Genomic DNA, 27,532 nt, shown 5'->3' on the forward strand with positions numbered 1-27,532 from the left:
CCTAAGGCAATTGCTCTGGGTCTGGTTGTTATTGTTTCATTCCCCACACCTCACTTTTGGGGCTAGTTGGAAATTGCTTGAATTGCCACACAAACCTACAGCCTTAAGGGGTAAGAGGCCCTCAGAAATACTGGCGTAAGGTATTCCTGCCCTCCTTTCAACCTTTCTCCATCCTTCATTCCTGTCACCAGCTTGGCTCCCTCCACCGCGCTGACAGTGGGCAGTGGTGCTTTGCAAGGAGCCAGAATGGGACTTCAGTCTGCCAGAAAAAGAATCCAGAAGTGAAGGGGATGGAGGTGGAGGAAGCTACAGAATTTCATTCAGCTATGCTCCCAGCAAAGCCTCAAACCAGCTGCCTAGGAAGAGGGGACACGGGCAACTGGGAGGAACTGAGCAAGGACAGGGAAGGGGAAAGAGCAGGATTTGTCAGCATCAATGTTGTTGTCAAGAAATGCACATGAACCTCTTCTCCTGGCCTCCACAAAGCCATCTAGATACCAGGACAGAGGTGCTGAGCAGGCACCAGCCATCCCCCTGTCCAGACCCCGTACCTACACGCTGTGCTGTGCGGTGGAGTGAACTCCACTGACTCTCCTACCCTGAAGGATTTCTTAAACTCAGGGGACTCCTCAGTTTTTATTTATGGCAGATTTAAATTTGCTTTGCACTGATGCATCAGGAGGCTTTTGAGTATAAGACATTGTGGGCTGATGAATTAGGCTGTTCAGTGATGTTTTAATGGCTCTTCTTCCTGGGACACTTGAGTTCAGAAGGTTATCTTCACAAGGAGAGGTCTGCAGAGTATTTTAAAATTAAATTAATGCTTGTAATGCTTTGCAGAGTATTTAGGAGATGTAGTGATGCTGTGAGGACACTTTGTACCCACATTCAGCCAAGATCTTGGAGTTGCCCTCCAGCATCAGAGCAAGGTTTTCATCTAGAGGGGGATAAGCTCAGCTGGCAGCCCTGCCAGGCTCTCCAACACACCCCAAGGACACAGCCTCTCCTTTTCACCTACCTGGCAGAAGACCCAATTCTCTGCCTCCCACAGCTGTAGAAGGGCATTGGGGTGGGAGGGTGAGGGGACCTGACATGGGTTCATAACCCAGAAGTCAGGTCTGGCATCTGAGAAGTCAGGTCTGGCATCTGGGACACTTCCAAACGGAGGCATGCTCAGGCCTGGACTTGGAGTGATGGCTTCAGTTTTTTTAAATGCCCGTCCAGACAGAGGTTGCAGGAGGAAGGTGAGGTGAAGAACTTCTCTCCTAATGCAAATGTTCTCTTGAAGCAGAGTAAACACCACTCTGTGCCCACAGGCGTTGAAGATGGTCTTTCAAGGTGGTGGTGTTTGTGTCAGGTGCCAAGCGCAGCCTGACTCCTGCAACTATAAAAATCAATCACAGCAACAGATAAAATCAGCTCCAAACGAAATGCTTTCCATGTTAAGCAAATACTGCATCTGGCTGCTAAGGAAATTATGTTTTGTTTCTAATGGACAGCCTCGGGGCTGAGGTGCGGGAATGGAGACGTCCAGGCCCTCTGCAGGAATCGCAACGGTAGATGAAACTCCACCACCATCTGCTGGACACACTGGAGATGGAGCTGGGCTCCTCTTTATTTGTTTGCTAGCGAAATAACAAAAATCCCACTAAAGAAAAAGGTTAAGAATGCCACGGCCAAAGTCCTTACCTCCCTGTTTTCCAGCCACCAGGAATTTTTCTACCCATGGACATAAGTGGCAACTGCTCATCTGCTTCGGAAAGGCTGCTTTTATTTCATTGTAGTGTAACCCTGAGAGATCTGAGAGGCAATTCTTACCTCAGAAAGCACAGTCTGAATGCAAAAGCAGGCAAACAGTGGGGAAAAGAGTGTTTTCTTAGGCAAGTTAAACAAAAAGCCCTTATGTGGTTTAGACGGCAGGGAGCAGCCAGACTCAAGGGTAACCCTCTGGATGAGAATGAGTTGGGAGAAAGAAATCGCTGTACAACAGCCCATGCAGACAGTGGAAATCTCCATAATCACATAGCAATCACAGGGAGAATGGAATTTTGTGTGTTAAAGAAGAAAATCACCCTGAGGTAGTTGGATTGGGAGTCTCACTGTGTCTCTCCTCCCCTCCTTTATCCCTACCTGCTGTGGTGCTGCTGGGTGGCAGCCCTCTGTGCAAGCCACACACTCCATCTGCTGTGGAGCAGCTGAGCAGCTATCACTTCTGCTCGGGGGCAGAGATGGGGCAGAGGAGACACCTGGGGATGCCAGTAGAGTGGGCATAGCACCAGGCACATTAATACCTGTGGCACTAGGGAGGCATCAGTCCATCCTTCACCTCTTCTCCCAGGACCTGGGCACCACGCCGTCACCTCCTGAGCACCAAAGGGCTTTCTAACAAACATAGAGCATCGTGTGGTCTTCCCTGGGTCACATTTGGAGACCCCTTCAGAGCCAAGTTCTCAATCTCCATGTATCAGAGCAACATCCCTCCACCTCCTCACCTCTTCACATGGCCTACAACACCAATCCCCAAGGGAGGGACCAGGCTCTCTCCAGGAGGTCCTGCATACCCCAAATTTCCTGCTCCCAACCCACCTTTCAGCACAACACACCAGACTATTGCAACAGCCACGTCTCAAACCTGATGCATCATTTAGATCTGATTCTTTAATAAATGAAGAAGTGAGGCTTTAATAAGAGATAAGGCAGCCTCGGACTGCCTCGCTCAGACTAATCTTTTAATGGTTGAAAATGATAGACAAGCTGCTCCAATTTCTTATCTAGCATTTTGCTTTGAATTATTAATAACCAATTTGTATTTAATTTACTTAGTTCAGAAAATTAACTACATGTGTCACTGGTTCCAACATTTTTCATTTTTACTGCCTTCTGCATCTGCAAATGGATAACTTCATATAAACCAATTAAAAAACAAAACCAAACACACAACCTCCTGCCCTGGTTCGCTCTCCTAACCCTCTGGAGTGGAGCCAGAAATACCAGCTTCTAATATTGCTATGCTTCTTTGCTCCAGACTTCCCTAAACTACAACGTGGGTTAATGATTACAGCTGGTAAAGGCAGAGAATTCTCCTTGTATCTAAACCAGTTTCCCCAGACTTTTGGACAAAGAGAAACAATTTGGGGTAAAGGGGACAGAATCCACAGTGTTGAGGGAAGAAAGGAGGGGTTCTAAAACTTAGAACTTATGGCATGTAATGATTTCTTCAGGGGGATTTAAAAGATATTATTCAGAGAATGTGCCCTGTAGTATGGCTTCCTCAAAACATGATTTCTTTGCATGGAACATATGATTCTGACAACAGCAGCACAGCCTTAAAGTTCATCTCATTGAGTCAGGCTGATCATTTTCAAAAATAATTAATAACATTTATTAAAGAAAACAAATATTACTGGATTAATCAAGCTACTCTCCAAAAACAAGAGGAGATGAATGACATTTCAGTGACAGCTGAATGAAACATCACAAACATTTGAAATCCAATTGTTTTGTTGAAATGTTTTTACGGAAAACTTTTTTTTGAGAAAAAGCTTGTTCTACCTTCACTTTCAAAACTCCAAACTGAAGAAAGCCGCTATTCAATGCAATTCCTTCAGATTTAGTTCTTTCACAAACACCTTGCCAGAAATATACCTGCTTTTTGACACATTGATTTTTAAGGAAACAGAATCTTCTGATAGAAGAAAAAAAAAAAAAAAAAAAACCATAAAAAAATGTTCATTAATTTAATTACCATGTCTGGGTTTGAAAGGAGCTGATTTTTATATTCTGGGGGCTCTGTTTGAATGAGAAAGCTGAGTCACCCAACCAAAGAGTTGCTGTTAAGGAGGACGATGAGAAGCACCTGGAAAAAGGAATGGTTGGGAGGACGATGAGTGTCTGAACTTGCAGCACACAGGAAGAAGAAACTAGAGGCTATAAATGGCCAAGCAGCCAGAGGGACAAAGGGAGACATCTGTAAGCAAAGGTGCTGAATTATGACAATTACGTTTAATGAAGGGGAAATATCAACACTGGAAAAGGCAAGACATTCGTTTCATAGACACGCTCCAACCAGCTGTCGACAAACCTTCTTGGGCAGCAGTCACCTCGCAGCCAGCACACAGCACAGAGCTCACTTAAAGAGGTTGCTTAAGTATTTTTGGGGAACCTGGAGAGTCTTCCAAAGAAAACACATTATGCTAAAACAGTGCCACTGACAGTTCTGTGGTATTTATAAATGTTGTCGGTTTCTTTGAGTAGATGCAATCACTGGAGCCTGAACTCCTGAGATAACACAAAAGTCAAGGCAGTGGTAAACCCAAAACTCAGGAAATATCACTTGGCTTCTGGCACTTCCAAAGCAGAGTTAAACTGTAATCTGTTAACAGATTACAGGGTTAATTTGTAATTTGTTATTGTAATCTGCCAAGAACAGTCTGGAAGGTGAAAATGCCAGGGGCAGGATTCCTCACCCATTTTCCAGTCCCAGGGATTTTACTGCTGGCAGAGGCAGGAGGCTCCTACACATCTCTCTGGGAAGATGCTCACACAACACTCAAGGTGCAGAGCAGAGACAGGGTGATGTTACCCAGTTTCTTCTCTACTCTTTTCCTGATCGCTGCTGGCACTCAATGTGCTTTTTGACACTGAACAAACATTTTTCTAGAACAACGTTAATAAAGCCCTCATGTATTTTATTCCTGAGCAATCGTAGGAACAAGAAGCACAACTTGCATCAGAGCTGCTCCCGATCTCAGAACCCAGGGATGAAGATCCAGCCAGACCATGGAAGCAGCCTGACCAAGCTGTTTCTGCACAAACCCCTTTTCTATTTCACCTGGGAGAGGTGCCCAGACCTGGCAGCAGAGCTTCACCTCCCGTCCATTCCTCCCACCACCCCCGGGCACAACTGCCAGGGACAGGGTCACAATACCCAGAACAAGGGAAACATCAGGCCACCTATTTCAGTGCTTCTCTGTGCTTACAGTAATATGTGCCTCACTGCAACTGAAGACTAAATTCACTACTTTCATCCAACATAGGTACTCTTACAGCCAGGGAATAATCCAGACTCTTGACTTCTTTTCCACAAGAGGGAAAATAAAAGCCCTTTTTTTTTCTCCTTTCCATCTTGCCCATATCATCCTTCAAATAGAGCTGCTCAAGCAGAACACGGTGTCCCAGCTGAGACCTTATCAATCCGAATGGACTGGGAAGTTCTGCCCTGTGTTTGTCATTCATGTGCACGACGCCTGCCCTTTTCATAACAGCGTGCCCCTTTTGACTCATGTTCTGCTTGTGATCCGCCAGTAAATTGGGAGTTTTCTCCAAAGAATTGCTGCACAGCCAGTTTATTTCCTCTCCTGTGCCTGCGCATTTAGTTTTTCTTCTCTCAGTTGTAATACCTTGTACTTCCCTGGCTGAATTGTGTTCTTCTTTTTGCCTTCAGATCTTTCCAAAATGTATCATTACCACTGGGACCACCATAACCTCTGGTGCACCACCTGGCTCTCCCAGACCTCGTTATCTACAAATGTAAACAGCAAACTCTCTCTTCCATTCCCCAGATCACTAATGAAGGTACTGAATAGGTGAGACCCAGAACAGATGCTACTGGAATCGTGTCCACTACTAACAGTAGTTCTTCCACTCCATAACTGTGAATTGTGCTTTAAGGGGAGGAAAACAAATAAGCTTAGTACCTGTAGACGTGCAGTCTTCCTCAAACTAGCATCACTTGCTAATGACAATGCAAATTAGGAGCAAAATAATGGGTTCATGGGTGTCACTGAACCCACGTATGGCCTTAGGCACATTATCTGATCTCCATGTCAAGGCCACCTCATCTATCAGAGATTGTCACTCTGAAACATTTGGGACCTGGAGATTGCCAAATACTATTAGTTTAAGAAACAATATTATTACTATTAATATTAATATTATAAACATCCTGCTTGTGCAAATTACTCATAGCAATTATTCCGTGCATCTTTTATTGAAACACCACGTGGCATAGTTATATATACATGTATTTGTATCACTAATAGCAATACAGTAATTCACTAAATCGCTTTTGTTTCTGGAACTGTCAGTGCTTTGTGACAGACGAAACCTAAACGTCTCTCTGGGGTTTATGGTCTCTCAGGTCTGAACTCTGGCATAACACACAGCAACCACCTTTTCATATTTGTTTCTTCCCAAAAGCCAGAAAGTTCCTTATTCTAATGACAGCACCAAATAGGATACTTTTTGGACAATTACATTAACAGGTGGGACAATTTGCAGAAGAATTAGTAAGGGTGATACTTCTCACCCAGCAAATGCAAAGTGCAATAACATCTGTAAAAGACTGAGATGAAAATGTTTCAAGCAGCAACTCAGATCAATGTGGATCTTACCTTGAAAACACGGGGCTGCCAAAAACTTGGTGTACCACAGGAGAGAACAAAGCAGAGAGCTCAAATCAAGTGATCCTTCTAAATAAGCCTGACAAGCTTTTATTACAAGAAAACTGAATTAAGCAAAAGCCGGAGATAAGTGCTTTATCTGACATTTGGGATTTTAAAAGACTGAGAAATAGGAGGACATTTACAGAAAGAATAACACGTAAGGTCATCACCAATAAGAATTGGGTTTTATTCAAGCTATTGACAATAATTGAATTTTAGTTTCCTACCTCAGCCTAGATTTGTCAATTAATCACGCCTGCCTTGCATGTGAACATTGCTAGAGGCCTCTTAAAGAATCGGTTGATTACAACTTTTTTCTTTTTTTTTTTTTTTTTCTGAAGGGTGAAACAGCATCCCTCCTCCTCAATTTAAGTAATGATCATCTATGCAGGTTTTATCCTATTAAAGCCCCACTCCAATTGATTCCCATTTGCCAGATGCTGTCAGAATTGCTGACAGGCACTTATTGCACTCTAGGTCAGCTTGAAATCACCCCGAGCAGGGACAGTCTGCGTCCTCACCCCCAACTCCTGAATGACCCCCGTCCCTCTGAGGTGAGAGAAACTTTTAGCGCCCTTAAAAAAGGAAGCCACGTTCAGGGCCAGGGAACCAGAGAAGCAGAAGAGCCCCTCCACTTCCCAACAAAACAGACACTGACCCAGGAGTCAGGATGTCACCTTGATCCGCTTTTTAAATGGTTTTGCTCCAGTACTTACACTGGTAGAGACACACAAACCATGAAAAGCTTTCATTGTAGAATTTCAGAAACTACCTGGAATGGGGTAAAGTTATTGGATGAATTCTCTTAGCAGGTTATTTAAAAAAAAAAAAAAAAAAACCCACACAAACCCACCACAAGCAAACAAACAAAACACTAGAAGAGCTTGTTAAATGTCGTATTAGCAAACAGTTTAATTTATTAAAATGACTCCAGTACACCTCTGTGCTTCTACAACAGACACGGCATTACACGTAACAGGTAAAACGTGGTAACATTCTCGAGGAAGCAGTATCAGGCTCATTAGCACAGAAACACAAGAGCAACAGCATCTTACATCCCCTCCAGCCCAAACCTCCTCCTACAGGGTGACTCTGACGCTGCTGTGGGGAGCAGGGGGTGGAAGGCAGGTGTGCGTACGTGGCTCCTAATCACTACAGGTGAATAAAGCCCTATAATGCCAAAGAGAAGGCAGGTAACACCTCCCCCGTCAGCACGAGTGGAAAGCAAATGTATTAACAAGTCTATGATCCCTGGGGGCCCGGGGAGCTGTGGCAGCACGGGAAGTGGGATTCTAAGGTCTTCATCACTCTCAAAATGTGAGATCTAAAGGGTGCGTATGGAAAGAGTAAGTTTCTCATCTCATAGAAGATCCTGGCCCAGAAGGACTTGCACACCTGAGAAATATGCTCATAAGAGTGACAAGACTCCTGTAACTCTTTATCAGAGGAGAGTCTTAGAATACATTTGTGGTAATTCAGGGCCAGTCCTTTCTTCTCTACTGGTTAATGTTAGGGAAATTAACTCAGCCTGGCATTCTATCAGCACAGGAAACACGAGAAGTTAATAAAAATCAGAAGACACTGAAGGTGTAAATACAGTGCAAAAGTGTTAGTTTTAGTTTTTGACTGTTACAGCCCGATGATTTTATATTCTGTGCTTGATTTTCAGGGAAAAGCATAGTTGTCGTGTGTCATAATATACACGCTTGCATATATATATATGTATACATACACACTTGCTGCAGAATGCCAAGGCTCCCAGTGCCATACCATTCATAGCACTGACTTCTCACATGCAGGTTTTTTTTACATACAAAACCAAACCAGTTTTAGAGGTGCCCCCTCCCTCTGCATACTAACTGTATTCATTAATGTGTATTCACATGCATTATTATCCTACCCCCTCATTGATTTATATTAACCAATTTTTTTAATTATTCCTTTAAATGTAAGCCATAAGTTATCTTATTTGCAACACCCAGCCAGAACACTCCAGTGACCACAGCACTCCTGGGTTTTACGGTAACTAATACATCAGTTGGCAGAACATTCTTAATAAAATGACTCAAGTTTTTGTTTGCTTCATATTGCTTCATTTTTAAAAAGCTTTTTTTTTTTTATGTACAATCTTCATTGTTAGTACATTTCAGATTTACTGAAATGCAGTAAACTATGAGAGCTCGTTATTCAGAAGCACCTAGTCTTTTTTTTTTTTTTTGACATTAAATGGAAGCCATCAGCAACAACCCTTGTGTGGAGCATTCACCAGGTTAACGGACAGTGCACGTTAGAGAATATGAGATGAAACTGTTTCCTAAATCACTAGTAGACTTCACAAAACAGATTATGTGCGATGCAGTCACCATCCTGCTGAGACAGCAGAAGGACGTTAGAACAAAAGCGACTCCAGGGTCGGTTTTTATCCGTATTAACGTAGCTTTGGTTCAGAAATTCTTTTAAGTGTTGTAGAGCACCTGGTTTAGTGACAAAACACGTGCGTCTCACAGTGCTAACAGTATAACGCTAACAAACTCTAAACTGCAGGTTTCAAATATTAATAGCATTTAATAAAAAAATTTTACAGAAATACTCTCGTTGACAAACGTGCGGTACAAACGCAAGCTCCTTGGCCACAAACTCAAATTGTGTGCATCAGTTTTGTGCTGGCGTTAACAGTGCAAAGGCTGGGATTCAAGTATGCTTTTCCGTACTGATGGTAAGCAACAGAGACAAGAAGGTGAGGTTTGGGGGGGAATCACTCACAAGGCCAGGACGCCAGAATCAAGCGAAACGTTGCGGTGATTGAAATGTTTGATGTCCCTCATCTAGAAGGCAATCTGAATGAGGAAAACCACATTTCACAAGCCAACCAGCTGCCCAAACCAGAGAGTTATTGCTTCAGCGAGATGAGCTGTACCCCAGGACAGGCCTGCAGCTTGCAGTCTGATCTCTGCTCACATGAAGGGAAGGGGAAATCTACAGTGCAAGTCCCCCATGCAAAAGGATCAAATCGCAAGACCAGAGTCCTGTTGCGTAGGACAGAATTTATTCATCATTCAGTTTAGTCTGCAAATTATTATTTTTTTCTGTAAGTCAGTTAGATCAGACTCAAAAGTACATTGTATACGATATTTCTGTGTTTCTAGAGGTTACTCATGCCAATTATGATCTGCTCAGCAACAGAATACAGTCTGAACACTCTTTTTCACAGAATTGTAAAAGTTATTGCTGAAATTTTTAGGGCCAAAATTAAAAATTATTTCACCAAATCAAGTCTTTACTTAAAAAAAAAAAAGATATCTGACATCCTACTAATTAAAAAAAAAAAAACAACAAAACAACAAAATAGCTTTTTTTCAATTAAATAATAATCTAAGATTTTACAAGATATTCACATTCAGGCAACTGTCTCCTGACTTTCATCTGGCTGAATGACAGATGCCATGATAAAAACAAGAACTACTCTCACATTCTTCATGACAGCAGTGATTAGTGCAATTCACCACTGCACTGCCCAGCGCCAATAGTGCAAGCTGTGCCTGCTGACAACGTTTCTCACAATCACCTGCTACATGATCACTATTCTCAGATGTCTGTAACTGTTACTCTCATTAGAATTTTGGCATTTATGTTAACATTTATGAAAAACTATGGCTTTATCCATGAAATACATATCCTGCCTAAGCAAAAATTTTTAAACCATTTCTTTAAAACAATAAAACTTAATAGGAATGGAGGTTACTTGTTCATGCCAGAAGCTGTGTTGCCACTAAACTCAAGATCTCAGGGTTAGCTACAGATCACAAATAGGTGCATTTGTGCATCTGTTACAGTCTTTAAAAGTATATTTAAAACATAACACTGATAAAACTTCACTCTTCATTTTAAATCTAATTCTAATAATTTATCTTATTTTTTGCAACGTGTTTAATTACTTGTATCCAAAGTGTCATCTGAGTATCGCTGGATTACAACAGGATTGGGACTGTAAGAAACCCATAAATGCATATGTAAGAAGGCACTTGTCTTCCAGTAGTTCAAGTCAGAGAAGGCCTTACCCAGACAGTGGCACCTTACACTTTGAAGGATTAGCAAATGCCCCCAGGCTTTGACACAGTCTCAAAACCTGTCTTCATGTCACTGGAAAAAGGTGCTATACGTGGTCTATAATACCATGAAGCTCATGATGAATTCCAGTAGTTTTTGCCTGTTGCGCTGAGGTAGGAACGTAGTGCTTAGTTCCAAAATGGTGTCTCTTCTTTGCTTCGTCTGGTTGAAAACCTAAAGCACAGCATGAATGTATGTAAGCGTGACCATATTAAAGGAATCTCCTTTCTTTTGTGATTAAAGTTTTATAGTCTATACTAAAGTTACTCTCATTTACAAGATTATTTTTTTTCCCCCTTTCTTGAAAGCTTGAGTGGCAATGCCCTTAGATATTATTAGAATTCACTCAACAATGAAGCCCTTCAAGTGGTACGGACAAAGAGAAACTGAGAAATAAGCACAGTGCACAATAAACAGCCAACTCCTAACAGCAAGGGATAAAACCTGCACTCAAAAGGCATCGGAGTTGAAAGTCTAAGCACTTTGAAAACATAAATTCAGATCCTGTGCTCTGAATAGATGCTCAGCAGATGCTATCTAGTTCCACTTTTCCAATAGCAGAATAAATCAGAATTAAAAGGATGGGTTTGTTATGTGGTTTCTACACAGCTCTTACAAGAAGATACGTTCACTATAGACTAGCTAGTGTTAGATTATTTAATACATCGGAATTTAAAGACAAAGACTTCAAATCCCTTACCTAGCAATGCTTTGCCTAAATACTGACTCTTTCAAAACTATAATGCTAAATCCCACCTGACATTCAGGAAGCCATGTAATTCTGACGAAAGAAAAACTCTTTATTTGCAAAATCTAGATAGACAATTTAAAATCTGAAGTACTAGTGGTAAAATGCAAAACCGATCCTTTATTTTAAAGAAAACCTGTATCCTCACGGTGGATGCTGGAAGTCTATTTAGGATGGTTGTAAGCATCATTCACTTGTAAGCCAAAATTCAATAATTAATACTTTTGGAAGATTTAGGTAGTCCTTTAAACTTAAATTTCGCTGTTACTAAACACAGAACATGCTCTTAGCCTTCCAACACTGTCACTGATGTCCAGTAAGGACATGGAGTAGAGCAGAAGAACTTCATTTGCTGTGAATAAACACATCTAGTCACCTAGCCCTCTTCTAGACAAGTTTTTTCAGGGGCACGAAGTGCCCTGTTCTGCAAAGTGTGCTCTTCTACTGCAGTCCTGAGTCTTAAGGGAAACAAAACACCCAAACCCCACAATACATTTGCACAGACACATTCACAGATTTTAAACTGACACTGAACAGATTCCATGAATTGTCAAAATTGTGCTCATTATTAAAATGAAACTTAACAGTCTCCAACTTTGATCACCAAACACTTACCCCAATTTCCTTAAAGACTTTCACTGCATTTTTCACATGACTGTAGGTAGCACTCTCAGCTGCAAGAAAGAAAACCCAGAGATAAACAAACTGCAATTGAATTTGGGCTGCCTCATGCTAGAGGAAGAGAATTAATCAATTCCAGCTCCAAGAACAGTTTAACATACCATATACAGCAACATTCTTCTCCGTCCTGCTTATTAAGTGCCTGTGTAACTTTTGAACGTATTCGGACTCTGAGACTGGCCCATTAAAATTGTGCACGAAGATGACAGCAGAGCTGTAAGCCTCCAGCAAGGGACCCAACAACCTCTGCAGGAAAGTGATGTACTGCTGGTGCTCTTGAGACTGGCTCACCTAAGAAAGGGCAACAAGAGCTTAAGTGGCAGAGACCAGAGGAAACAAGAAACGACCTGCAACACAGTACACAGCGAAACAGCAGCCCAAATAATCCTTAGTACAAAAAGGAGCACAGGGGCACAACATGGCACATAATGAAAGCATGACAAAAAAGCAGTTTACCACAAGGGTCAAAACAGGCACAGTACATCACGAAGCAATGCTAGTGTTTTCTCCTCCAGGATATTAACTATTTTCCTAAGATAAAACTAAACACATCATACTATTCTGCTGCCAACAGAAGGGCTGCCATACACTCGCAGAGATGGACACAAGTTTCCAAGTGTTAAGAAAATACCCTAAAGAGTGTTTGTTTCAGCTCTGTGAGAAAACTGGTAATATGTCTAAAGTCAACATGGTGAAACTTTTAGAGTGAGTGCTGTCAGTAAAGAATAAAACATTTAGACACTAAGATACTTAACCCTTTATCAGTTTCCATGACACTAACCATTGCCCTTCCAACTCCCCATAAGATTATTTGATGTTTCTTCAGCTGTTTTCCCCACAGGAAAGACAGAAAGATGTTCTACTGACTGTAGAATAATACAGCAGAGTCTACACTGTGAAGCAGCAAAAAAACCCCAATTATCATTACCACTCCCAAACTAGTGAAGTAGTTTGTATCTCTCGCAACAGGATTCAGTGTTATTAGCCTTCAGATAATATTACCTTCAGGTAGCAATCTCTCTGCTCTTCTCCAAAATCACTGTCTTCATCTTCCTCGTCACTTCTCCAAGATAATGGCTCAGGAAGTTTTTTATCCCATTGCTGTTCTGTAAGACTGGGGCTAACATCCTCCTGATCATCCTGCTTAAATTTGAAAGACAAGGTGGTAAATAGCTAAAACCCTCAAATCCAGGTAAACAATAGGTTTATTTTATAATCTCCTCTGACTTAATCAGTCCATTCAAAACAAGTGAGACCAAATTACAGACAGCGTTGAGATCAGCAGAGAAGAGAAATTTGGTGAAAAACACTGCTTTTCTTTAGTTTGCCTGCCAAATAAAAGTGAAAATCTTTGCAAGTGTTGCTGAATTTTCCTATCAGAGGCCATGCAGTAGCAGCTGCTAAGGAAGTGTTTTCAGTTGTTAGGAAGGCAAGTTGAGATGCTCTGTGGATGGGGATGCTGCTAACCTCTGCACTACTGTTGCCTTAAAGACAAAATAGTAAACTCTGTGTGATTATATTACAGGAGTCAAAATCTCAATTAATGCAGAATGCCACAAGTCATTATTTGGAGGTGGTAACTTACTGCCTCTAATGATGCTTTTCTTGCATTTGTCCCCAGGTGAGATACTGGTTGGAACAGAATGAGCCAGTTTTAATCACAGAGGCTTTAAATTGTTTAACCTGGATTATGTTGAGACATTAAGACCCTTCACCTGTTGCACCACAGCAACTCCCTTCTGTTAATCACCCCGACAAGCAGCATCCAAGTTTAGCCTACAAATGCCCCACTGTAATCCACCCTCACAGCAGGACATGGATTTACACTTTTTGGCAGGTAGATGTCTTAGGTAAATAAACATTTCTTCAAGCTTTTGAAATGGGTGCATGACAGCGAGAACACAATTTCTTAATGAGTATTGTGAGGGGGAAAAAGCATTCGTTGTTTGCTTTTCATCTATTTAGTAAAACCATTAATTAGTAAAGTGCTTTATATAGTTGTAAAGTATCATAACGCTCCTTTGTGAGGACATAGTGAGGTAATGCAGAGAGAATAAGCACAAGTGACAAATATATACATACTAGACCTACTGGAATAGAGATTTCATTCTATTATGCAATAATGCAGGTATGTCAGAGGGTCAGGTGTGCAGTAACTGAGGTACAACAGAAATACTCCACCTGACTAACCAACGCCTGATGCAATGTTCAATTTCAACAATGCATCTTCAGAGATGAGTTTTAGAGACAGTTAACACACTCAAAAGAATAAGGGAAGTCTTATTGCCAAGCATTCACCATTATTTCTTTTGCTCAAAGTAGAACAGAAAGATTTTTCAAAGGTCACCAGTTGTAAGTTGCCAAGGAAAGATCCCCACGTAGTTATTCCGTGTAGAAATGGAAATCAGGCAAGATTAAAACCAAATGAATAACAAACACCTCATAGATGTGATTACTGTCATAGTAGTAGTGACAGAGAAAAAGGCCTCTGCAGCGAATGAAGAATGGCATCCTTCTAATCTTACACTCTGATCAAATGTTTTGATTGAAGCAAAGGTGACGGAGTAAGTTTAAAAAAAATACTGAAGAGATCACTGTGTGTTAGGAATATTACTTAGTTTTGGAAATAGACACGGGAATCACAGGAAAATAATTTTTTTTAAAAGCATGGATCAATCAAACTCAATTTAATGGGAAATTTATCAATGTGTTAAATGTCAATAGCAAACCAAAATAATTAGAAGAGGCAGAACCTAGCTACCTTCCTAAATGACAGGTTGTAAAAACCCCATAAACATCTCCAAACCGTCTGAAGTCATAAAATAACCATTGCTTACAGTTTTGGCACTGATTATGCAAATTCTTAACATTTTAAAAGGAGTAAGCAGGTACAGAGGTTTTCTAAGTTTAAGAAATTTACTGATGGAACATACCCCCTTTCTAAGCGTTCAGATGTTCTGTGGTTGGTGTATATCAAACAACACAAATATTTATATACTGCCTAATAGCTTTCTATATCTCAGCTCTAAACAGTAAACTGTTTAGACTCAGCGTCTGAAACTTACAGAAGAACCCTCAAGACAGGTTTCATGCTCGAGTAGAGAGAGGTGCGTATCTACTGCTGGCCACACCTATTTTCCTCATCTGTCCCCAAGCATGGAACATACAGGTTTCTTCCTAATCCTCTGATTAGCACTCATTTCTGGATTTATCCAACAGTGATTACAATCTAATGCATGACAACATGTCAGTAGTTCCGATAAAAAGCAAGCAGCAGTAACTCCAAAGAAGGAGACTGTTTAATATCCAAGTGTATCAAGTAAATAGTACCTATGGTACTATAACTAGTACCATTAATAGTACCATAGGTACTATATACTTGCTATACCTGTGGTGCTATTTACTATGGAAGCACCTATCAAAAGGTATTTAGTAAGATGAGAGTGAAGTAGTGGCCATTAACAAATACACCAGAAGCACCTCTAGCCCCCTTTGAAACTGGAGAGCTGCAAGGAAGAAGAAAGCAGCCAAATATGTAACTCTCCTCTATGTGCTCTTTAAACCCTGCTGCTTCCTCCTGGGTGCCAAGTTGTGTTTACTGCACAGAAGAAAAGTTTGGGAAGCAAAGGCACGCTGAGACAGCCATCCCCTGGTCCCCAGGTTTTCTTTATAGTGTACACCTCTGGCAGATTGCACCACACAGAGACTCCAGTACCTCCCTGGAGCTGCAAATTGTGCTGGCAGGGGAGGCTTACTATAATTTTGAGATGGATGTAAAGGCATCAAAGAATGACTAAAGATCTGCACTACTGACTCCTGCAGAGTAGAAAGCAAACATCCATGTAGCTATGCCACAATTCGAAATGGCTCCAATAATAAAATAAATCCCCATTTCACAAGACAGTATAAAAAGTGTGTTTTCCTTAGCAGGTTTAATGGTACAATGAAATTACAGAGTCATTCATAGCATCCCAGGATGACTATACATTTATAGGCATCAGACATTTGGGTAAGAATGAAGTACCATCAATCCTGGATGACTTGTTACAAGCTTTGTGTAACAACATCTATTTAGAACAAGACTCACAACTAAGCACCACAAACTACCTGTGGCAAAAGTACAAGAAACAAGTCTCATTTAGTGCCTCTACCACCTTACCTCGGCCACCAGAAGAATGCCATATTGTATCAGCCTTTCCACAGATTCATGGCAAACTTGATAGATCACCTGGCAAGGCTGCACGAGATAAAAGAAATGCACTGAAAAAAAATCACATCCATCGTACCCATCATAGCAACACCAGTTCCCTGCTCAGTATGAATGTTTTAGATACAGCTGTATTAGTCCTTTTAAGCAAGTTTTTAAACTTTTACCAGCATAATCCCAATGCACCACCCTTATGTTTATCCTGGCCAACAGGCAGACGCTAAAAAAATTACAGTGAAATAGTATATTTAGAATTTATCCAAGGTTTTTCAAGAAATGCAACACTGCACTACTAGAAAACCACATTAAATGTTCTCTCCTTTTAATCACCTCTAACCAAATTTTAGTTTGTTAACAATTCTGGAATAAAATCATCATAAAACTAAAGTCACCAAAACTCATACAGTAAATTATTTGGAATTTAAAGGAAAGTACACTTTTAAGAAACTCCCTTGTGTGTTTCAAAACTCTGAATAGAAAACCATCATAATTCACATTGTTCGTGAACATTTAGGAAATACTTTCTAAATTAAAAAAAAAATTAATAATCAATTATTAGCTCTGAAAGCAGAAGGAAAATTTATTAAAGAACCTGACCATATGAGCTACATTACTGCCCAGACAAAATTACTAAATTTGGCTTATGCTTCATTCAAAAAGGCACAACTATGTGTGTAAATTTAAGAAATATAGAATCTGTAGAATTCTAAGTATCTTTTACACATAAGAAAAAAAATATCTAGCACTTAAAATTACAAGTATACAGGATGTCTGAGAACTGAGATAACATCAGCTCTCTTCAGTGTTTTGTAACAAAACAAAAAAAACCAAAGTCAAGTCGTGTTTAAAATTGCCACTAAGTACTGGGTGTGGCACACTGTGACTATTGCACTCTTATGCAAATTAAGAATATCTTTAGAATCTGGAGCCTTAGTTCCCAGCATAATTTCAATCATCTATGCAAATTCATGAGTTGGGTACTTGCAAGGACTTGTATTTGTTTAAGTAACAAAGAAAAAAAAATTAAATAGTTTGAGCAGAATGCAGAAATGCAGACACAGTTGTGATGGTCCAATGACATAAGCGACACAAAATCTGTTAGAAGGCATTAAAAAGCCCAACTTCCAGATGTGGGAAGCTGAGGGAGAGAGAGTGGCTTTGCTTTCTCCAGGGAGGAGTAAAGCCATCACAGCAGCACTGCTGCCAGCTCATCATCACCCACTTAGAGCCGCAGGAGCAGCTGGCCACACTCAGTACCTGCCCCTGAAACCACATTGATTAATTTTGTCACACCTTGCCAAGGAAACAAGGTAGTGATTGACAGGATTTTGGCAAGTTAATTCACCTGTTGTCTTAGGCCAGATGACTTTTGGGTGAACTGTTCTAATGGAATTCAATTCATCCAGACGTTCAGACATTTCTTTGAAACAAGGGGGAACAATGCTATTTTCCTTTTTCAAATTATATTCAACCTCTTCATACCCATTACCATCAGACTGTACTTACAGTGAACATATCAGAACCGTGACACCTGAAGAAAGCATTGACTGGTTCTAACATAACATATGCAGCTCCAAGCAAAACAAAAATTTGAAACATGGGCAATTAATGCAATTACTTACCAAAGATATAGTAAATTCATTAGAAAGCAAGTAACATAAGCTGGCAGCTTTTCGGACCAGGTGTTCTTGACTAATCAAACTGGGAGAAGCACCATTGGTACCATTTCTGTACCTCCTACTCTGAACGGCGTGAAGACTGCAGGCTAGAGCACAAACAGACAGAAGCAAAGTTTATTTCTCCAAAGAACTTTATAGCAAAGGAAACTGAAATCTTTTTTTTGGCCTATTTCTAGGCCTAAAAGCAGCCAAATATTACACGTGCAATTAAAGAATAAAGACAGAATTCACCACTCTTCCACTTGAATCCAGTTAATGTTACATTGAAACAGAATACTTCCAACAAAGATAAAGGATAATGAGGGAAACATTCTACAAACCAAACCCAAGTCTACTTCAAAGTTATTTTTGTTAGAGTAAACATGGGCTGAATCAGGGAGGGAAGAAATACATCAATAAATTACATGAAAAATGGGGGGTGGGAGAGGTTGTGCAGATACTTAGACTTCATGAGTCACAGGAAAGTCTTTCCTTGGTAAACCCCAACACATACCAATAATAGCCTCTTTAATGAACACGTGAAGAACTCCATTGCTGTAGAAGTTGAGTTCAAAGACAGCAGGTATGGTTGTGCTGGGAGTGATGAAGAACTCGTTGTTTCGGCTAGTGTTTGTGATATTTACACAGTTCCCCAACAAGTGGATGGCATGCATGACAACATCATCTGAGTTCCCTGAAAATCCCAAGTCAAAGTCACGGGCTAAGACCTCCTCCTTCATGGAGAAAAAATCTTCTACCAATCTGGAAAGATCAGTTCCCTGGAAACAAAAAAAGAATCAGACATTGAAACAGTTTTTCCACACAGGAGTTTATCTGTAAACAACATGACCTTGTATATAGCAAACGCATAAACAACCCACTAATTGTCAATAATCCAAAGCACAACATTTATATTAGAAAAACTTCTTTTCACGGAGATTTTCCTGGAATATTCCACAGGTTTTGAAATACATGAAGTTATATTTTAAAGCCATGCAGCTATTTGAGAAAGCAAGTTTTTTTGTTTGCTTCTTGGTTTATTTCACAACCTGCAGAAACCTGAGTTGTTCTTTCAGAACATGTTAGAGATACCGTATTTCCATTACCTATGCTATAAAATGAATGACCAATTATCTGGGAATACTGTAATTGGTAGAAATTCTCTTCAATTGTTTGGGGACATGAAGAAAAGCTTTTCTTCAAACACTTCCTTTCCTTGGCTTTTGTCAAGATGGCTTCGGATCACATTGTAAAATGCTTCTTTGATCCCTTTATTTTAGGAAATTGGAAAGACTGTACTGACGGGAATAGTGATATTGTCCTCAACTACAAAGATTATGTATCTCACCAATATTTTTCAATTTGTCCTAGATTTATACACAATGCAAGTTTCAAATTACAGGCAGAAGGAATTTCAGAAAAAATGCCTAACACATTTGTAGGAGGAAAAAAAAATTCTTCCATGCCCCATATATAAGACTTCAGTTAAATATTTGTATCATTTTGCTGTCATGGTATAATATTCTAGTACCAAGAAACAGCAAAATTTATTTAAAAATTAACAGAGGAGTTGATAGCATATTCAATAGCAAATGGGTTTAAGATTTAAAAAACAATCTAAATACAATCGACAAAAACAATGTATTCTTTTTAAAAAGCATAACTAAAATCTATTTCCACTTGAGTATTTATTATCATCCCATCTATAATGGCTCATCTTCCAGTATCCACTACTATCTAAAATACCAGCAGACTATCTGAAATCCACTTTAATTTAAATGCACCTTTCTTCTTTTATGAATATCATACAATAAAAAAACATATTATTTTTTTAATTAACAAGGCCAAAGTAATGTTTGGCTATTTAAGCAGCATGGAAGCCTTACCTGCCTGTGTCTATACAGCAGCAAACAGGCAACGATGTGGGTAGACATCACAGCACAAGACTTGTTAGCAGCTAGAGGTAAACAACAAACTCATTAAGCACCTGGGAAGTTCAGAACATTATTACAAGTGAAAGAGTATCTGCTATTTAAAAAATAATAGTGATATTAAGGTACAGAACTATACCTTCTGAATGAAATACAAAGAGTATTATGTCTATATAGTAACAATATTAAAGTAATCAAATTAAAGTAACTTGAACTAAGAAGGCTGAGTAAAGCTTAAATGTTTGCTAAGCTAAGTTCTATTTTGTATGCTTCTCATACTGCAAATCACAGATCTACTGACTGAGCAGACACCATAAAACCTATAGAACCTGGCAACACTGGTCCACACAGCCAGATGAGTTCATGTGAGTACAATCTTAAATGAATGCCATCAAAATACGGCAATAAGTTCTTACATGAAATGGTAAGAAATCAGTGTATCAGTACGACAAACACTTCAGTTTACAGCAAGTTCAGTACACTAGTGTAAGGAACACAAAAGTTAACACAACAGAGTAAAATGTTGTGCTCAATTAGAAAGAGAATTTATTAAATTTTGAAGAAGAGGGAGGGAGAGAGGCAAAGAAAGGAGAATAGTCAAGAGAGCATGTGAAGTCATGGAACAATCACCTGAATGGAGGGAACTGGGAAGTTTCACGTTAGCAAACAGCAAGTTCATACAATCAGCAAAATGAGACAGCTGATAGTGAAAATGTAACACTTACTGAACAAAATATGCTCAGCCAAGTTGGATATCAACTCTCTTCTGAAGGGCTCACTGGTGATATCCCTGGAGTTGGGAAGCGAGGCCTCTGTACCTTCATGCACAGTATCATTAGGTCTGAATACAGAATAAAAATTCACAGTATGATATTTAGATTTAGATCCAAATGTAAAACAACCCAGATCAATTTATTATTTTTTTTTTATACACTAACTGAACCATAGCACAAAACTGCACTATGCCATCTGGTACGGGCATGAAAACGTTACGTGTAACAAGCTCCACAAAAATTTTAGTATCTACCAACTTTTCCAGATTATTTCTTCACGCTAAACAACCATCCAAGACAAGACTACTAAAAGAAAAAACTGTAATACAGAGCATTTACCTTGCCCTATTGGCTATTCCTGACTTTGTCATTACACCATTTGCACCCCACAGCTCTTTTCCCTTCAACGAATACTGAAAACAGTAGATTAAGCAAATCTGCCTATAAGGCAGCTTCCAGCCCATCCTCTCTACAAACTGCAAATTATCTTCTGTATGGACCTACGTACCTACCTGTAGGTCCTGTATGGACCTACTTAAATGACTTTGTCTCTACTAGGACCACACAGGCTTGTAGAAGTCAAGATAAGACCTCAACTAAAACGTGCATGTGTGTAACAGATGCTGATCTGGCCCTAGAGCACAGCTTTGCACTTCTGAGTGATGGTCACCTCCTTGAGCAAGGGGTACTCACTCACAAGTCCTGTTTGCTTTGAGACTACACCAAAACCCACCCAGAATGTTTGTGAGGTTTAAAAGCAAATCCTTCATTTTTCATTAAGTGTGCAATTTTTTTTCTCTAAGTTATTCGATAAAATTTAAAAAATTAGACCAGAGGTCACAAAAATAAAAAAATTTTTGAAAAGCCTCCTCGAACTTACTGAAACAGAGCTTCCCCAGACAGAATGCAACTCTCATAATAAATTGCACAGTTACAACTGTGTAGGTTTTTTTGTTTTTCTATACATGATTAGGTTACCCTTGGGGAGCTCAAGCACTGCTTGGAATGCAAAGCAGAACACTAAAAAGACAAACCAACAAACAAATAACCCCCAACCTGTTCTCCCTCTGCCCAACACCCAAAAAAATCTCTACCTTGATGGAAGTATCGCTGGTAACAAAGCTTGTTCCAAAGAAAGAGGAGCAGGCACAGGTTTTTGGCTTTGGCTGTTTACATATTCCTGTTAAGAGAAGACTTGTTATTTTTGGTACTTTTTCCACCTTATTCTTGCATTCAACTGATAATAGTATTGTATGAAAAAGGCAATTATTCAAAATTGCAACTGTGATTAAAACTAGCTCACACTAAAAGAGCAGTAATAAGGTCACAGAAGTTAAAAGTCTGCAACATTTTATTTGCTTTTGATTTTATTTGACGAAAAGGCAAACTTTCCACAGCAAGAAATCTGTACTTCATAAAAAACACTGCAACAAAACCAATACATAACCCCTGTCAGCACCCTGCTGGGAACAACTCCTCCGAGACTAGCTTCTCCATGATTTAATTAATGAGAACTGCCTTCATTAACATGAATGACAGCAAAGTCTAATACCCTTTCAGAACCAACTTGGAGACTGTAATTAGTGTTTGCTGCTGCTTTCCTCAAACTCTCCGTAGGTAAACACCAGTGTAGCTGCAAGACCCCTCGTGGTGCCACAGACTGAAGCACTCGGGGAAGCAGGCAGGGTAGGGCGTGCTTGGAATTCTTGAATCCCAAATCTCTCAAAAACCAAACACCTCTCCTTACAGGTTACCATTTACGCTACTCTGTTTTCAGGACACTGTGTTCTTTGAGTTTCTATAAAGACTGATGTGGGAAACTAAAGAGCCACTTAACCTGCTGGTCAGGAAAACAGTTCCCTCCCAGGAAAGCTGCTTAAAAGACTTTCACAGGCAGCTCACTCTCTTCTGCCTCTAAGCCTGTGCCACAGAACTGCAGAAGCCCAAAATTAACCCCCAAACCTCCTCTCCTTTAGAAAAACCTGCAATGACATAACTACATCAATTCAAAAATACAGTTACACTTCTGCAAATCTTGGTTAAGGCATACTTAAACAATTTATGTCATTTATTACCTTTCTGGAGTACAAAAATGAATCCGCATGCAAATGAGACCTGACAGAGGTTGCTAGGAAGGTATAGCGATTAGCATTTCACTAGATTAAGGGGGCAGATAACCTTCTTTTCCTTATACTGATCCAATAACAATTGTTAACTCCCTACCAAGAATAGCCTGGAAGTGACCCAAGCCTTCTCCTTTGGAAGTGAATTAATATCTTTCCCTACTACGCTAATTATAATGCAGTGCAGACGGTCACAATAATTTCACGCTGCGGTAATTGAACCCTCCAAAGCTCTCCAACCTACTGCTTTTCTGAGAGAAGTAGGGCAGAAAGAAGAACACCTAATTAATTTGAATAATATTCTAGTAGGTTGTTGTTACAGTGGTTAATCTTATTAAAGTCACACTAAAAATAAGGTATACTGTAGCAGAACACATTAGTGAAGTGTCGATAAATTAAGTACAGTACGAGCACATTCTGCAAAGAGATCAGAGAAAATTTAAAAGCGAAGGCAGCTACTACTGCACCTCCCATTCCCTGAGAAACTACACAACAGTATTTGGTGAACTAGTATATGTAATAATTGGAAACTAATAATAAACTATGACATTCAAAGAATGTGCAGATTTTTATATGATCCATGATATTTTTATAGCTACTAATTTGCTTAGCAGTTTTAGAAATCCAGTGAGATTAATGCCTTTCCTCAACAACAGTGTAAATCAATTAGTCAAGAAAGTTGAATGTTGGAGAATAGTATTCAGTTTCCTTCCACTCCAAATGTCTCTCTACAACTTAAAACATGGTACAAGGATCAGTTTAAAGGCTGATTGTTAAAACAAAACAAAGAACTCCAGTGAGAATACTTACACCATTTCAAACCTAACATGACCCATAATATCAACTCTGGGACTATTTCAGCTTCAGATAAACAGATCTGAAGACTCATGCCTAAAGCAAAACAGGGATACTTTTGTCCCACTAGAATGGGCTTCAGCAGGTAATACTAGTGATGATAACCCACAAAATCAAAATAAATGTGTCCCAGTATTGGAACATCAAAGATGTCAAACTTTGAAAAGGATCTTCAAAATATCAAACTTACTTTTAAGGAAAATGGTTGTGCAAAATCTACTCTGACACACCCATAATTCTTCCGCAGCATTCTGAACACTCCTCTAGCTATACTCCAAAGACTTTCATTCTTCTTAGGCTTGCCCTGGAAAACACGGATGGGTTGTTTTGAGTTTCTTCCAATTTGCAATTAAAAGGTTATATTTAAAATTAAATTGCATGCAACAGCAGACAAAACAAGGCCGCATCTTTAGACACACCTTATAACTTCAAGTAGATCTAGAGAACTATTGTTTTCCATAGATACCCACTTGAACATTATTTGTGATGTCATGGATTTGCATTTAGAAGTATGTCACCCATACCTCAGCACTCCCTGTCAGAGAGGTTTTGTGATTCATGGTTCTACGCTCTTCAACACGACACCAAGCACATGTGACAGAGGACTACTAGCATATCATTTAACTATGCAACACATTTTCCTGCACATAAACAGAAAATCCCTTAGGCAAAACAAGTTGTTCAATTGCTCTTACCAGCTGTTCACTGTTATAGTGACCTTCAATTATGCGATCATAGGAGATTCCCACAGGTATAATTAGGACGTCAGGAGTAGCATTTGAGAAAAGAGCATCCACCACCACAGATAAAAGACCTGCTCTAGCTCCAGATGTCTTTCCACTTCGAGACCGTGTGCCTTCCAAGAATATCTCTAAAAACTGCTGCTGTCTCAACAATTCTTCTATGTGCTGAAGACAAAAAGATTGGAAAAGAGGAAAAAATACCTAATTATACTGGCAAATTCACATTTGAAATACATTGTCAGCAACCATTCCCTTTCAAAAACACTGAAGATCATGAGTTGGCATTAATACTCTGGGGAAAAAAAAAACCAAAAGCAGTAATTAATGCTTGACACAAACCCAGACCAAACTGCAAGTGAATTTGCATGAATATACAGGCAGTATAATGCCATTTGTTCATGAACAGTGTCTCTAGTAACAGTTGATCTAGCCAATTTGCATACAACTCTCCTTCTGGTTCCTCAGTACATGCCATCTTCCAAGATACAAATACAGCTATTATACTGAATGGCACAAAGGATTACATCAACCCTTCATAAACAGAGACTTCCATTAAGTGAACAGAATCGGTGTAGATATGCCCCAGTACAACAAAAACCAGAGAAACAAGGCTGAATTTTAACATTATTTCAGAGTATTAATTCTAGGATTACGCAAGGTGAAAATCTGCTCATCCTCAAAGATGCTGGGCATTCAATTCTCTTTTATTCTATGCATTCAAGACTTCATACAAAAATATATCCTTTTTTTTGCAGCATGGAACCTAAGACAAATTCAAAACAGTAAAAAACATCCTGAGATTGATGGAACTCACTTTCCCACTCGCCACCCGACTGAAATGTTACCTACAGAAACAAAGACAAGAAATACGTACCACGTAGAGCAAAGCTCTGTAGAGGAAGTCCTTACGACCATCAGGACTCTGATCTAACTTTCGTCGAATGAAAAATCCTCCTAGCTTCCGGATCAATGTGCTGCATAATAAAGAATTGCGTTCATTGATTTTAGTTTGCAGGAAACTACTGCACATCCAGTACAGAATTCCTAGCACAAGAGGAACTGAAACTACTGAAATTCCCAAAGACTAAAACGTATTACACTATTTGCACATGATGGGACCACATAAATATTATGCTCTTTAGCTTAAGAAATAGGCTTGTTGACACTGTCTTGCTCCATTTCACTCCCTTGACAGAGCACTTACCCTCTGCAGTGACCCTGACCAGGAGACCACTGTACACTGAGATGCTGGTAACCCCCATAAGAGTTAACCTGAGCTGGCCCAAGTCTGTGCTGCACACACAGCATGGCTGTCGTGCCTGTGCTGCACATACCCCCTGGCTGCAGGATCAGCTCAGGCATCCAATTTTAACAGAGCAGCCTGCAGGCAGCTCCCACTTGGCACCAGCAATGACACCACCTGCATGGCCTTGCCTTTATCTGCAGCAAGAAGTTCTCATGAGAACATCCTTTCTGCTTGACAGAAGAAACAATGAATAGAGTTGTTTTCTTGTAAGAAAATACTATACGAGCTCAAATGAGCAAACAGGGTAACCCTTTTTGCAGACAGGGTCTGCACAGTGTGCCGGACACTGCAACTCAGGGTTCCCAGTGTCTAAAGGGATGTTAGATACCTATGCTAGTCTCTCTTTCTTTATACTGCTAGCCCTAATAAATAGCATTTTGATACTTAATATAGAGTCTGAATGCCTTTCTTACCGGGATCCTCACAGACCAGCACCTAATGGTGCAAAACACCCTCTAAGTCAAGGTATCCCCCCTTCTTCCTCATCATTTCCTGTAATATTCCATGGCTTTTTAGAAATCAGTGATCCCCAAATTCTGTCTCACTTGCAAAATACCATCTAAAAAGACCTTAAGTTCTTCAGCCACCAGAAATATAATTTAAACAGAGACCAAACTGGAGTTCTTTCCCACAAAGTACTATTCACTCAGTACTTTTGCTGCCCATTAGCCAGATCATTAAACTGCATGAAGAGTAGTTGGCCATTCACAACACTTCTATACTTACTCATCTTTTCTTAGTCACCTGCCCACTTTGAGACTCCTAAAGAAAGGAATATCCTTCCTTATCCTACTTAGGCTATGTCAGAAGTTCTCAGTTTTGTTATGCTCTCTCTCTGAGCTTGTAATAGGAACCAAAGAATTTCTACATGATGACCCAATAATACTCAGATTATCTTACACTTGGACATAAGATATAGTAAGATCCCCCCACCTCAGTCTTTTTCAAATAAGAAGAGGTTATTACCTGAAGATGGGGATGTTGAGATTGTTCCCTGCAGCAATGTAGGGTGCTTTGATGTTGTGGCAGAAAAGAATGAATGTAAGGAGTAGGTAGTCAATGTGGGATTTGTGAACAGGCAAGAAGATAAGAGGCAAATTCATCTATAGTGGAGAGAGAAGGAAAAAAGAGAGAAGATCACTCCTTTTGTAAAATCCATCATTGAGATTGCTAGCATCATATTATCAGAACGATGGTATTTTCCTGTTCCCATCATTCAGTTTCTTTACTTCTGGTTTTCATTCAGCTGTGACAATGAGAACATTTTAGTCAACTGTACTTCTTCATGTGTATGGACTGCAGTTTTTACCATTCTAATTAACATTAACAATGATTAATATTCTGAAGTTTCTTCAGAGTCACAATATTGAGACAACAATGAAACAATTAAATGGATGTGGCCAAATCAGGGTCACCAAAGGACTGCTATTTCTTTCTATTAGGTATCAGCAAGAATCTGTGAACAGTGGGGTTCCCAAACACTGTAATCAAAATATAACAGAAAATATCAGGGACCTTTTTTTGCTTGTTTCTTTATTTCCCTAATCCATCTTTCTAAGGTAAACCCTGCAAAAAGAATCAATTCCTCTGAGTGTCAAGAAAATGGTAGAATCTAGGAGATATTTTGATAAATTTCAATAAATATTGAAGGACCAGGAACAGATTGCTAGTAAGAAATAGGAAAAGTTTATTTCTTAAAGATTTTCTTTTATTCCAAATTAAGTTAAGAGTGAAAAATCCTAAACAGACTAATTTACTAACTAATTTATTACTGGCCACCAGAGCACAAAAATAGAAATAATGCTGGATGCAGGTTATCCGAGATAATAATTCAGCTCAATAGATTAAATTTCAGCCTGAAACAAAGCTAAAACCAGAGTTCACATCATATTTTAGGTTAGACAACTCAAGTATCATTATATTTAATTAAAAACACCATTTCACAGATATGAGGCAG

The 27,532-nt window shown here is 39.6% G+C and overlaps 1 protein-coding gene across 2 annotated transcripts in view; it reads right to left on the minus strand.

Annotated features, from left to right (window-relative positions):
- Positions 1-6,754: 6,754 nt before the first annotated feature.
- GPAM (glycerol-3-phosphate acyltransferase, mitochondrial) overlaps positions 6,755-27,532 on the minus strand; it is a 34,015-nt gene continuing 13,237 nt past the window's right edge. The window contains exons 9-22 of one of the 2 annotated variants that reach the window (XM_014959144.1): positions 26,542-26,678; positions 25,144-25,243; positions 24,222-24,434; positions 23,717-23,830; positions 21,643-21,728; positions 20,501-20,616; positions 19,731-19,801; positions 18,359-18,623; positions 17,809-17,951; positions 16,139-16,216; positions 12,982-13,119; positions 12,081-12,270; positions 11,914-11,972; positions 6,755-10,724 (exon numbers count right to left, since the gene is read on the minus strand). In XM_014959144.1, coding sequence (XP_014814630.1) covers positions 10,608-10,724; positions 11,914-11,972; positions 12,081-12,270; positions 12,982-13,119; positions 16,139-16,216; positions 17,809-17,951; positions 18,359-18,623; positions 19,731-19,801; positions 20,501-20,616; positions 21,643-21,728; positions 23,717-23,830; positions 24,222-24,434; positions 25,144-25,243; positions 26,542-26,678 — 1,827 coding nt within the window. In that variant the 3' untranslated portion in view covers positions 6,755-10,607. Of the gene's footprint in view, positions 10,725-11,913; positions 11,973-12,080; positions 12,271-12,981; positions 13,123-16,138; positions 16,217-17,808; positions 17,952-18,358; positions 18,624-19,730; positions 19,802-20,500; positions 20,617-21,642; positions 21,729-23,716; positions 23,831-24,221; positions 24,435-25,143; positions 25,244-26,541; positions 26,679-27,532 lie in introns of both variants that reach the window. The other variant, XM_014959135.1, reaches the window with a different exon arrangement.

This window comes from Calidris pugnax, unplaced genomic scaffold, assembly GCF_001431845.1.
Source record: "Calidris pugnax isolate Ruff unplaced genomic scaffold, ASM143184v1 scaffold4, whole genome shotgun sequence".
NCBI classification, from domain to species: domain Eukaryota; kingdom Metazoa; phylum Chordata; class Aves; order Charadriiformes; family Scolopacidae; genus Calidris; species Calidris pugnax.